A 10,328-nucleotide genomic window follows, 5' to 3' on the forward strand; every position below is an offset into this window, starting at 1 on the left:
GGTGTGGGTAACAGCAACAGCTCAGCCACTCCCAAAACGTCCATGAAATAACCTACTCAATCTCCCCAGCTGAGCCCTGCACAGTCGAAAAAAGGGGTTCCGGCTGCTTCATGCTGACTGATACAGGGTGAGCCTCTCTATACGGAGGTGAGGATAAAAAGCAGGAGCAGAACTGGGCATGAGGTAAGCTGTCCTCGCGTGTACAAAAGAGGGCAGATATGTGTTTGCTGGTATGTGCTGGAAGGAGCTAGGAGGGTGCATTTCACCGCAGATCCTGTTAACAAAAACTGGGCGACATAGTGAGCACAGAAAAAATACAAAAAAATGAACTGGGTGTGATGGCCGCTGCCTGTAGACCCAGGAACTTAGGAGGCTGAGGTGGGAGGATCACTGGAGCCCAAGAAGTCAAGTCTGCAGTGAGGTATGATTGCGTCACTGCAGTCCAGCCTGGGTGACAGAGTGAGACCCTATCTCAAAACAGACAAAAAGGCGCCCGTGTCTTTGAAATAACCCAAAAGCGAAGTGGGAAGAGAATACAGGCAGGAAGCTGGGTGGGGTGGCTCACGTCTGTAATCCCAGCACTTTGGGAGGCCGACGCGGGTGGATCAACTGACGTCAGTAGTTCCAGACCAGCCTGACCACTATGATGAAACCCCGTCTCTACTACAAATACAAAAATTAGCCAGGTTTGGTGGCGTGCTTCTGTAATCCTAGCTACTCGGGAGGCTGAGACAGGAGAATTGTTTGAACCAGGGAGATGGAAGTTGCAGCGAAAGCCGAGATGGTGCCACTGGCAGCCTGGGTGACAGAGCGAGACTCCGCTCAAAAAAAAAAAAAAAAAGAATACAGGCAGGAGTATGCAGCTTCCCCAGTTCTGAGAGACCATGAGTCTCCCTTCAACCCGCAGACCTGCTGTTTACAACTGAGGTAGGCACGGCTTCTCCCCATTTCTGCAGGGACAGCAGTGAGCGCGGGCTCCTGGGTCCTTCCAGGCAGAGCTGGGGGCGGTGGGGCTGGAGCATTTCCGACCCAGTTTGGGGCTCAACCTGCGAGGCCACATGCGCAGGAGGCCGGGGCTTGTGCAGAGCTCACCGCAGGGTCCCCGCTATGGGGCAGGGGCTGGGACTGCGCCTGCGCCGAGGCCCACTGCCCGTCCCTGTCCGCCCCCTCCCGCCCCCTCCCGCCCGCCTCACCAGCTTCCTCTGGGCGCGGTGCCAGGCCTCCTTGATCTCCTTCCTGCGCTTCTCGTGTTCAAGCCGCCGCAGGGTCAGGGGCTGGGGCGAAACGGGCCGTGAGCGGGTACCCTGGTGATGCCCCGGCCCAGCCCGCCCATCTAGGTACCACGCACCTGCATGAAGGTCTGGGTCTGCAAGGTGCCCACCGCCTGCACCATGCCGTGGCCGAACTCCAGGTCCTGCTCCAGGGCCAGCGAGTAGATGGACAGGAGCGGCATGTGGGGCTGTGGGTGGGGCACCAGGTCACTGGGTGGGGAGGGATGGAGGCAGGGCGGCCCCAGCACCTCCAGCCACCACTTCCCTGGTCCCTGCAGCCACCCCCGTTAATGTAGAGGGGAAAGCCCTGCTCTTAGTCCCTGGGTCCTTGAAATGGGGCTGAGACTCACACCCAGGCCCAGGGACCCCCGCCCCATGCCCGCAGGGCCCCCACCTCTTGCATGACGCTCTGTCTGCAGTTGTGAGCGATCTTCTGCAGGCCCTTAGCAAACTCCATCTCTGCGGGCCGGGGAGGGGTATGAGATGCTGGAACAAGGCCTTCCTCCAGACCCACCCTGCAGGGACCCCAGCTCTCACCCAGCGTCGTCCGCTTCTCCAGATAGCTGATGAGATCCTTCATGTACTTGGCCATGTTCTTGGCATACAGGAGCGCGGCATCCACGCCCCCCTCACAGCGCTGCAGCAGCACATCCACCTCCTCCGCAGGCAGGCAGCCTGCAGGGAACAGGGGCCTGCTCAGCCTGGCCCGACCCCCACAATGGCTCACCCCTCAAATGCCCGCCTGTGCTGTGTGGGGGCTTACTGGCATCGCAGTCGTCAAGGCTGGGAGGGGTACCCTCACTGCCCGGTCCGTACAGGCTTTCCATGGACTGTAGGATGGAGACGCAGGTGAGACCAGCACCATGCGGGGCCCTGCGCAGTGCCCACCTTTCAGGGGACGGTTGCTGCCCCCCGGACAGAGAGGGAAACCAAGGCACACAGGGGAAGCAGGGTGACTGGCCGGGCCCTGCAGATCTGAACCCGGCTGGCCTCCAGAAGTTGGACACAGGTGGCCCCGGCCCACCCCACTCACCTGGCTCGAGTCCCCAGGAGGCACTGCCAGGAGGGTGCTGCTGTCCACTTCACCCATGAGGAACTCGGACACTCTGCAGGGCCAGCAGGGTCACCATCGAGAGACACCCGGGCCCCCCACGCTCCCTTGCTCTGACCCACAGGCTCCCGCACTCACGTGCTACTGAAGGCCACAGCAATTGTCTCCAGGGCCTTCTCAAACTCCTGTTTCTCCAGATCATTGTTGCTCTCGTAATGGAAGGCTGGGAAGCAGAGATAAGGGCAAGGAGGTGGGCCCACTCTGGGAGGTGACCATCCCTGCAAGAACTGACCAGAGCCCTTAACCCAGTGGGAACAGCAGGGAGCTGTTGTGCCTGTCAAACTCCTGTGCATCCTTCAAAACCCACTTCAAACATGCCCTCAACCCAGTGGGAACAGCAGGGAGCTGTTGTGCCTGTCAAACTCCTATGCATCCTTCAAAACCCACTTCAAACATGCCCTCCTCCAGGATGCCCTTCCAGGAAGAGAGCCCTCGCAGCCCTGTTCCAGCAGGCTGACCTTTGACCTTGGCAATGAGGGTGCCGGCTGCCGTGAGCGTCTCCACGGTGTTCAGCAGCGGGTACTTGGAGATGATCTGACGCATGACACGCAGGGCCTCACCCAGGCACTCGTGGGCCAGCGGGCGGCGGGCCTCAAGGAGGTCTGCTGGGCAGAGTCAGAGTGAGCAGTGGGGTGGGGCCTGGTCCTGGGAAAAGTCTGTCCACCTTCTCCCTCTTCAGAGCTCCTGTTCCCAGATGGGGAAACTGAGGCAGAGGTGGGAGAGGGCAGATGCCTGGGGCTCCTTTCGAGACCGTAGGGAGGGCACTGTCCCTCCCTGGGCTACTGGCCAGATAAGCAAAGGCCAGACCTTGGCCTAGGCACTCTCTGCTGCTCAGAACACGCTTTTCCTGTCCCTCCAGAAAGCAAACTGCCTCTTGTCCTTCCAGCTACAGTCCTGCAGCCCCTTCCTCCATGCAGCCCACCAGGCCCCTTCCCTGCCCTAACCCCTCAGGACTGCTAATAGCCCTGTCCAGGTCTCCCTCTGCCCTTCCTACCTGGGTGAGGAAACTGAGGCATAGAGAGGGGAAGTCATTTCTCAACAATCACACAGCTTTTCCATCTACACTTAGCTCTAAAGGCATGAGAACGCCAGGCAGAGGGATGCTGCCTGGCTTTATCTCCAGGGCAATAGGGAGCCATAGAAGGTGTTAGAGCAGAGGAGGGTGGTGGTCAGATCTGACTGTTGGAACCTGGCTTTCACTGCCCTCCTCAGCCAGGAGCGGTGGCTTACACCTGTGACCCCAGCACTTTGGAAGGCTGAGGCAGGAGGACGGGTTGAGCCCAGGAATTCAAGACCAGCCTGGGCAATACAGTGAGACCCTATCTCTGTAAAAAATAAAATAAATAACAAGGCCGGGCGCGGTGGCTCAAGTCTGTAATCCCAGCACTTTGGGAGGCCGAGACGGGCGGATCACGAGGTCAGGAGATCGAGACCATCCTGGCTAACACGGTGAAACCCTGTTTCTACTAAAAAATACAAAAAACTAGCCGGGTCAGGTGGCGGGCGCCTAGCTACTCGGGAGGCTGAGGCAGGAGAATGGCGTAAACCCGGGAGGCGGAGCTTGCAGTGAGCCGAGATCCGGCCACTGCACTCCAGCCTGGGCGACAGAGTGAGACTCCGTCTCAAAAAAAAAGAAATAAAATAGATAACAAAAAGGTAAATGCCCTTATCGAACGTTCTCAAATGGAAGAAGAAAAAAGCAGAGAGGGCCAAGCATGGTGGCTCACACCTGTAATCCCAGCACTTAGGGAGGCTGAAGCAGGCTGATCACTTGAGGTCAGGAGTTCGAGACCATCCTGGCCAACACGGTGAAACCCCATCTCTACTAAAAATACAAAAATTAGTGGCGTGGTGGTGGCGGATTCCTGTAATCCCGGCTACTTGGGAGGCTGAGGCAGGAGAATCGCTTGAACCCGAGAGGTGGGGGTTGCAGTGAACTGAGATCGCGCCACTGCACTCTGGCCTGGGTGACAGAGCGAGGCTCCTCCATCTCAAAAAGAAAAGAAGGAGGGCCGGGCGCGGTGGCTCAAGCCTGTCATCCCAGCACTTTGGGAGGCCGAGACGGGCGGATCACGAGGTCAGGAGATCGAGACCATCCTGGCTAACACGGTGAAACCCCGTCTCTACTAAAAATACAAAAACTAGCCGGGCGAGGTGGCGGGAGCCTGTAGTCCCAGCTACTCGGGAGGCTGAGGCAGGAGAATGGCGGAAACCCGGGAGGCGGAGCTTGCAGTGAGCTGAGATCCGGCCACTGCACTCCAGTCCGGGCGACAGAGTGAGACTCCGCCTCAAAAAAGAAAAAAAAAAAAAAAAAAAAGAAAAGAAGGAAAGGAAAGGAGGCCGGGGAGGGGAAGGAAAGAAACGGGAACATAAAGAAAGAAAAGAAGGAAAGAAAGAAGGAAAAAAGCAGAGAGCACAGTGATACATGGAGAGCCAGGCACACACAATGTAGCGGAAACAAACCCACGGAATTCGTAGGAGGGGAAGGTGCCAGAGAGGACAGAGGCCAGCGGGAGGGGCAGTTTTGACGCCTGACTGTACCGCTCAGAGAATGCCCCAAATACAAAGTGAAATCTTGAAAAATAACTGCCCCGTCTCTTTCGGCACCGAAGACCCCAGGTGAATGTCACCTCCGGGAAGAGACCGCCCGAGTCACCCGCCAGAGATTCCCCACAGGCCGCCGGAGCATGTCTTCGCTGCTGGATGCGGCGGACTCCGGGAATGGGACTGGGGCTCCAGGAGCTCGGGGAAGCCGCTGGGAGGCCCCGGCCACGCCCCTGCCCGTGACCTTCCCGCCCGGCGCCCGCCACTCCGCGCGCGCGGCCGGGGCCTGGGCCCCCGCTGTCCCCGCGCCGCCCCCACCCAGGAAGCCAGCGGCCGGCGTGACCCCTGCGCAGCGTAGGGATGCCCAAGTGCGCACGGCCAGGCCAGGCGCGCGGCAGCCGCTGCTCCCCAACCGCAGGCGGCAAACGGCCCAAGCGCCACGTGCTCCCTTACGCGCTTGGGGACCCCGCGCCCCGCACCTGTCCCCTCACCTCGGGGACCCGCCCGGCAGCGCACGGGGCCCTCGTCCAGCGCCGGGTGCGCCGTCCCGCAGATACACATGGCGCAGCCGTCGGGGCGCGGAGACCGCGAGCGCGTGGGGCCTGGCGGCTGACCGATGGGGGTCTCCGGTGGCCAAACCGGCTCCGGCCGGTCCGGAGGCCCCGCCCCCGCGAGAGAAACCCCGCCCTGGCGTCCCGTTCGCCCCAGTCAGGGTCCTTCCTAACCCGCAGAGCTTCGAGGTGGGGAGGGTCGAGGACGGGCAGGGAAACTGAGGCCCAAACCTGAAGCCCGGGAACGAGGAAGCCCGGGAAAAGTCGGGGTGAACCCGGGCCCCCCGCACCGTCCATGTGGGCCACCTCCTAGCTGCCTGCACGCGGGTTCCCAAGCTGGGGGGTGGACCCCACAACCATCGCTGCAGGCAGGTGGCCCCATTTTATAGACAAGTCACCTGACACCTAGAGAGGGAATGGGCTTGCCAGGGTCTCAGCAGCTGAGAAGCATCGGGACTAGAGCCCACATCCTAGTGGCCAGGGTCTCCTCTGGCCTGGGGCGGCCCCGAGACGCACAGAAGGCGCCCCCAGCCGGGAGCGGGGGATCAGACCTGTTATCCCAGCACTTTGGGAGGCGGAGCCCGGAGAATGGTTTTAGCTCTCAGGAGTTCTAGACCAGCCTGCGCAACATCGGGAGACCCCGGTCTCTACAAAAAGTACAAAAATTGGCCGGGCGCAGTGGCTCACGCCTGTAATCCTGGCACTTTGGGAGGCCGAGGTGGGTGGATCACTTGAGGTCAGGAGTTCAAGACCAGCCTGGTCAACATGGTGAAACCCCATCTCTACTAAAAAAAAAAAAAAAAAAAGCCGGGCACGGTGGCACTCGCCTGTAATCCCAGCTACTCGGGAGGCTGAGGCAGAAGAATCACTTGAACCCAGGAGATGGAGATTGCATTGAGCTGAGATCTCGCCACTGCACTCCAGCCTAGGTGACAAAGTGAGACTCTGTCTCACACACACACACACAAAATCCAGGCGCAGTGGCTCATGCCTGCTGTAATCCCAGCATTTTGGGAGGCTGAGGCACGCAGATCATGAGGTCAGGAGTTAGAGACCAATCTGGCCAATATGGTGGAACCCCATCTCTACTAAAAATACAAAAATTAGCTGGGTGTGGTGGCACACACCTGTAGCTACAGCTACTTGGGAGCCTGAGGCAGAAGAGTCACTTGAACCCAGGAGGCAGAGGTTGCAGTGAGCCAAGATCACGCCACTGCACTCCAGCCTGGGCGACAGAGTGAGACTCCATCTTGCCATCTCAAAAACAATAAAATAAAATAAGCCAGGTACAGTGGCTCATGCCTGTAGTCTCAGGTACTCAGGAGGCAGAGGTGGGAGGATGGCTCGAGCCCAGGAGTTCGAGGCTACAGTGAGCCTCGATCACACCACTGCACTCCAGCCTGGGCAACAGAGCAAGACTCTGTATCAATCAATCAATAAATAAATAAATAGAAAAGAAAAAAAGAAAGTGCCCCACCCTGGCTGGCCCAGTTCGGACCTCCTGCAGGAGCCTGGGAGCTGAGCCCCGCCCAGGCCAGGCCTCCAGGGAAGCACCAGGACCGGAAAGGAACCGAGATTAGGGTTTCCCCAGGAAACCAGCCTAGCCCCCGCCCATGGGACCAGATAACCCAGGGGCTCCCACTCCTCCCAGTGGGGACCGGGCCTTCCCCAACTAGCGCCCTGAAGGTGCAGAGGCCACTCCAACACTTGAGGTCCAGTCCTGGCTCTGCCCTGCACTGGCCGGGTGAGCCGGGGGTCAGGGCCTCACTAGAGACTCAGTTTCGTCATCTGTAAAATGGGCGCCTGCCGGGAGCAGATCAGAGCGCCTGGCATGACCCTTGCACTGTGGTTTCTAGGAGGAGCCGGGAGCTGAAGGCAGCACATGAGGTGCCCGCCTGAGCTGCCAGGGACAAACAGGAAGCAGATGAAAATAACTCGGCAGGAAGCAGGGCTGTCAGCGGCCGCGTGGAGGAGAAAACGGAACTGCTGGCCTGCAGGCCGCTGGGTCCCAGCACCTCCAGCCGCCTGATGCCCCCATCCTACCCCTCGCTGTGCCTCCTGAATCTCTTTCCATCCAGACCTCAGCCAACCCCCAGTTTGCTTCGTTCCAAGACACAGATCTGCCCCCGTCTGTCCTGTGCTCTAACACCTTCTATAGCTCCCCATTGCCCTTCTGCCTGGCATTGTCATGCCTTCATCCTACACCAGCGGCACCTCACACCTTGGCCTCCAAATGCATTCTCTGTTTCCATGTTTCTGAGCCTGTGCATGGGACATTTCCTCTGCCTTTCCCTCCTAATTGCCATCAGATCCTTTAAAATAAGTAAATGAATTGGGCACCCTCCTGAGCCAGTGTACACTCACAGACTCCCCCACCGAATTCCTACACATCCCTCAAAGCCTTAGCTGTCATGGCCTCTTCCACCCAGCCCTCCCTGCCATTCCCTTCTGAGCCTCCCCAAGTCCCTCCTTCCATCCTCCCTTGGGTCTGGCTCTGTCTTCCACCCAGGGCTCCGTGTCCCCATGGCTCTCACCGTCATGCAACACACACTCCTTAAGTTTCTCAAGGCCCTCAGCGAAGCGGGCCACATCCGCCAGCAGATGGGAGATGTCCTCAACGCCGTCCGGGCCAGCGCCCTCGGTGGGCTGCTCGCCCGGGCTGGCAGCTGTCAGCGGGCTCCGGTGGCTCCGGCCCAGTGTCCAAGAGGCGGCACCCGACAGCGGGAAACCAGCTGCGCTGGCGTGGCGGCTCAGGCTGGTAGGCCGCTTGAGGGTGCCTGTGGCCTTGGCGCTGGAGGACCCAGCGGGCAGCTCCAGGCTTGGTCCAGGGAACACGGCATCAGCTCCATCCTTCCTGGGCAGCTCCTTGGACAGGTCCGAGGGGAGCTCGTTAAAGGGATTTCCCGGCGTGGACACTGCCTCAGTTTCCCCAGAAATGAGGTAGGGCTGTGGAGGGCCATCATCACCCCGACCCCATGGGGCCAAAGGCCAGAGGTCACAGGGCCGAGATTTGGTAGTGTACCCCCCCACCTGTTACCCAACATCCTCTTCCCTAGAGCTTTCACAAACAACGGTCCCTACCCAAACCACAGCCGGGGCGGGGCCTGCGGGGAGGCGCGGGAGGGGGGTCCCCACTTCCTGGTGGGGGTGGGGAGGGTCCTCAGCCCTTCAAGCCCCCCTCAGGCTCCTACAACGCAGCTACTTTAAGTGAAGACACTTCTATGTCCGTACCCCTAAAGGTCCATGGACCCCCAGAGCCTATGGACAGCCCCAGGCCTGTAGGCATCCCAGACCCCCCAGCTTTGTAGACCCCCCAGCTTTGCAGACACCCCAGGTCTGGAGACACTCCCCAGCCCTTGAACCTGGTGGATCCCATTAGAGGATCTGCTGCCCGGTCAAACATTAATCCAATGGCCAGGCCACAGCCCTCCCATCTCAACGGCTCCCAGAGCCCCCAGATTGCCTCAGCCCCCAACCTGCAGCGGCCCAAACCCAACATTGTCCGAACTCGGCACCCTCCCTTTCTGCAGCCTGGGCCCCGCGGCCAGCCCTGGATGGAGTGGAGGGAGGCGGCCACCACTCCCAGGGTCCCTACCGTGAGCTGAATGCCGGGGTCCCGGCCTCTCTGCTGTGGCCCCCGCCTTCCCGCCCGGTAGGGGCTGTAACTGGCACGCACCCCCAGCCGCCGCCCCAGCATGGGCCCCGAGTACAGGGCGGGTCCCTGTCCCCCTGCGGCCCGGTGTCAGCTCCAGGTCTGCGCCCGGGCTCCACTCACCCCCGAGGGCTGCGGGCTGGGGCTTCCCGCGCGGTTCTTTTTCGAGATGGAAGGGGTTTTCATGAGCTCTCGTTTCTTCCTGGAGAACATGATGGGGCCCAGGCCGCGAGCCCGAGGGGCGGGCTGGGGGTCTCAGCGCTGCAGCTCCCGGCGCTGGCCGCTTCGGGACCACATTGTCGACGGCCACCCCCTCCCCAGCTGTCAGGCCCACGTGACAGGCCCGGCCGTCACTGGCGGGCCCTCCCCCGAACAGGAAAAGGCTTCGGGGAGGCGGCGACGCGGCCTCGCCCCCGACCCTTCCCGGCCTCAGCCTGCAGCTCTGCCGAGTGGGCGCGAAGGTGAGGTCGCAGGCCCCGCCCCCAGCCCCGGGCCGCGCCCCCCGCTTCCGCTTTCGGGAGCTCGGAGCCGCGCGGCTCGCGGGGTGGGACGCGGAGCCCCTGCCTGACGCTGTGGCCCTTGGCGGGCACAGGGCGGCCGACTGCAGGGCGCTGACCCTCACTCCCGGACGCGACTGGGCGTGCACAGACACGTGTGCACGATGACACGCAGAGACCCGGACCTCCACACGCACTCAGACGCCACCAAGCTCCCGGAGCCTCGCCCTCAGACCCCAGAGACACGCTCAGGCCGGAGCTGCGCCCCCTACAGCCCCCTTTTCCCTGAAGGCGAGCCCCCGCTCCACCTCCTCCCCTGCAGACGCAAGGGTGTGGCCAGGCCCCAGCAGGGCGGGGCAGAGTAGGGTCACCCCCATCACCCGCCCTGCAGCCCCCGGAGGTGGGCCAGGTCGAGGACAGTCGGGGAAACTGAGGCCCAGAACCGAAGTCCTGGGTGCAAAGACTTCCAGGAAGACTCAGAGCGGTTCAGGTTACCGGCCCTGTCCTTGTGGGCCCGCGTCCACCCGCTCCTAGGCTGCCTGCACAGGGGTTCCCAAGCTGTAGTGTGGACCCCACCATCGTCAGAATATGCTGAGGACACCTGGTTACCTCTCAGCAGCCCTGTGGGCCGTATCATGTTGCCCCAGATCTCAGCGCTGCCCTTAGCAAAGGTCCCCAGCCCTGCCTCCCATGCTGCATTCC

The 10,328-nt window shown here is 61.2% G+C and overlaps 1 protein-coding gene across 7 annotated transcripts in view; it reads right to left on the reverse strand.

Moving 5' to 3' along the window:
- ARHGAP45 (Rho GTPase activating protein 45) overlaps positions 1-9,842 on the reverse strand; it is a 21,300-nt gene extending 11,458 nt beyond the window's left edge. For 3 of the 7 annotated variants that reach the window (XM_033198533.1, XM_033198531.1, XM_033198529.1), the window contains exons 1-10: positions 9,073-9,245; positions 8,012-8,342; positions 2,841-2,984; positions 2,461-2,545; positions 2,305-2,377; positions 2,035-2,101; positions 1,809-1,946; positions 1,666-1,730; positions 1,349-1,459; positions 1,194-1,274 (exon numbers count right to left, since the gene is read on the reverse strand). In XM_033198533.1, the coding sequence (XP_033054424.1) occupies positions 1,194-1,274; positions 1,349-1,459; positions 1,666-1,730; positions 1,809-1,946; positions 2,035-2,101; positions 2,305-2,377; positions 2,461-2,545; positions 2,841-2,984; positions 8,012-8,342; positions 9,073-9,174 (1,197 nt within the window). In that variant the 5' untranslated portion in view covers positions 9,175-9,245. The other 4 variants (XM_033198530.1, XM_033198532.1, XM_033198534.1 and 1 more) reach the window with 4 other exon arrangements.
- Between the last annotated feature and the right edge of the window lie 486 nt (positions 9,843-10,328).

This window comes from Trachypithecus francoisi, unplaced genomic scaffold (genome assembly GCF_009764315.1).
Source record: "Trachypithecus francoisi isolate TF-2019V2 unplaced genomic scaffold, Tfra_2.0 Lachesis_group5, whole genome shotgun sequence".
NCBI lineage: Eukaryota > Metazoa > Chordata > Mammalia > Primates > Cercopithecidae > Trachypithecus > Trachypithecus francoisi.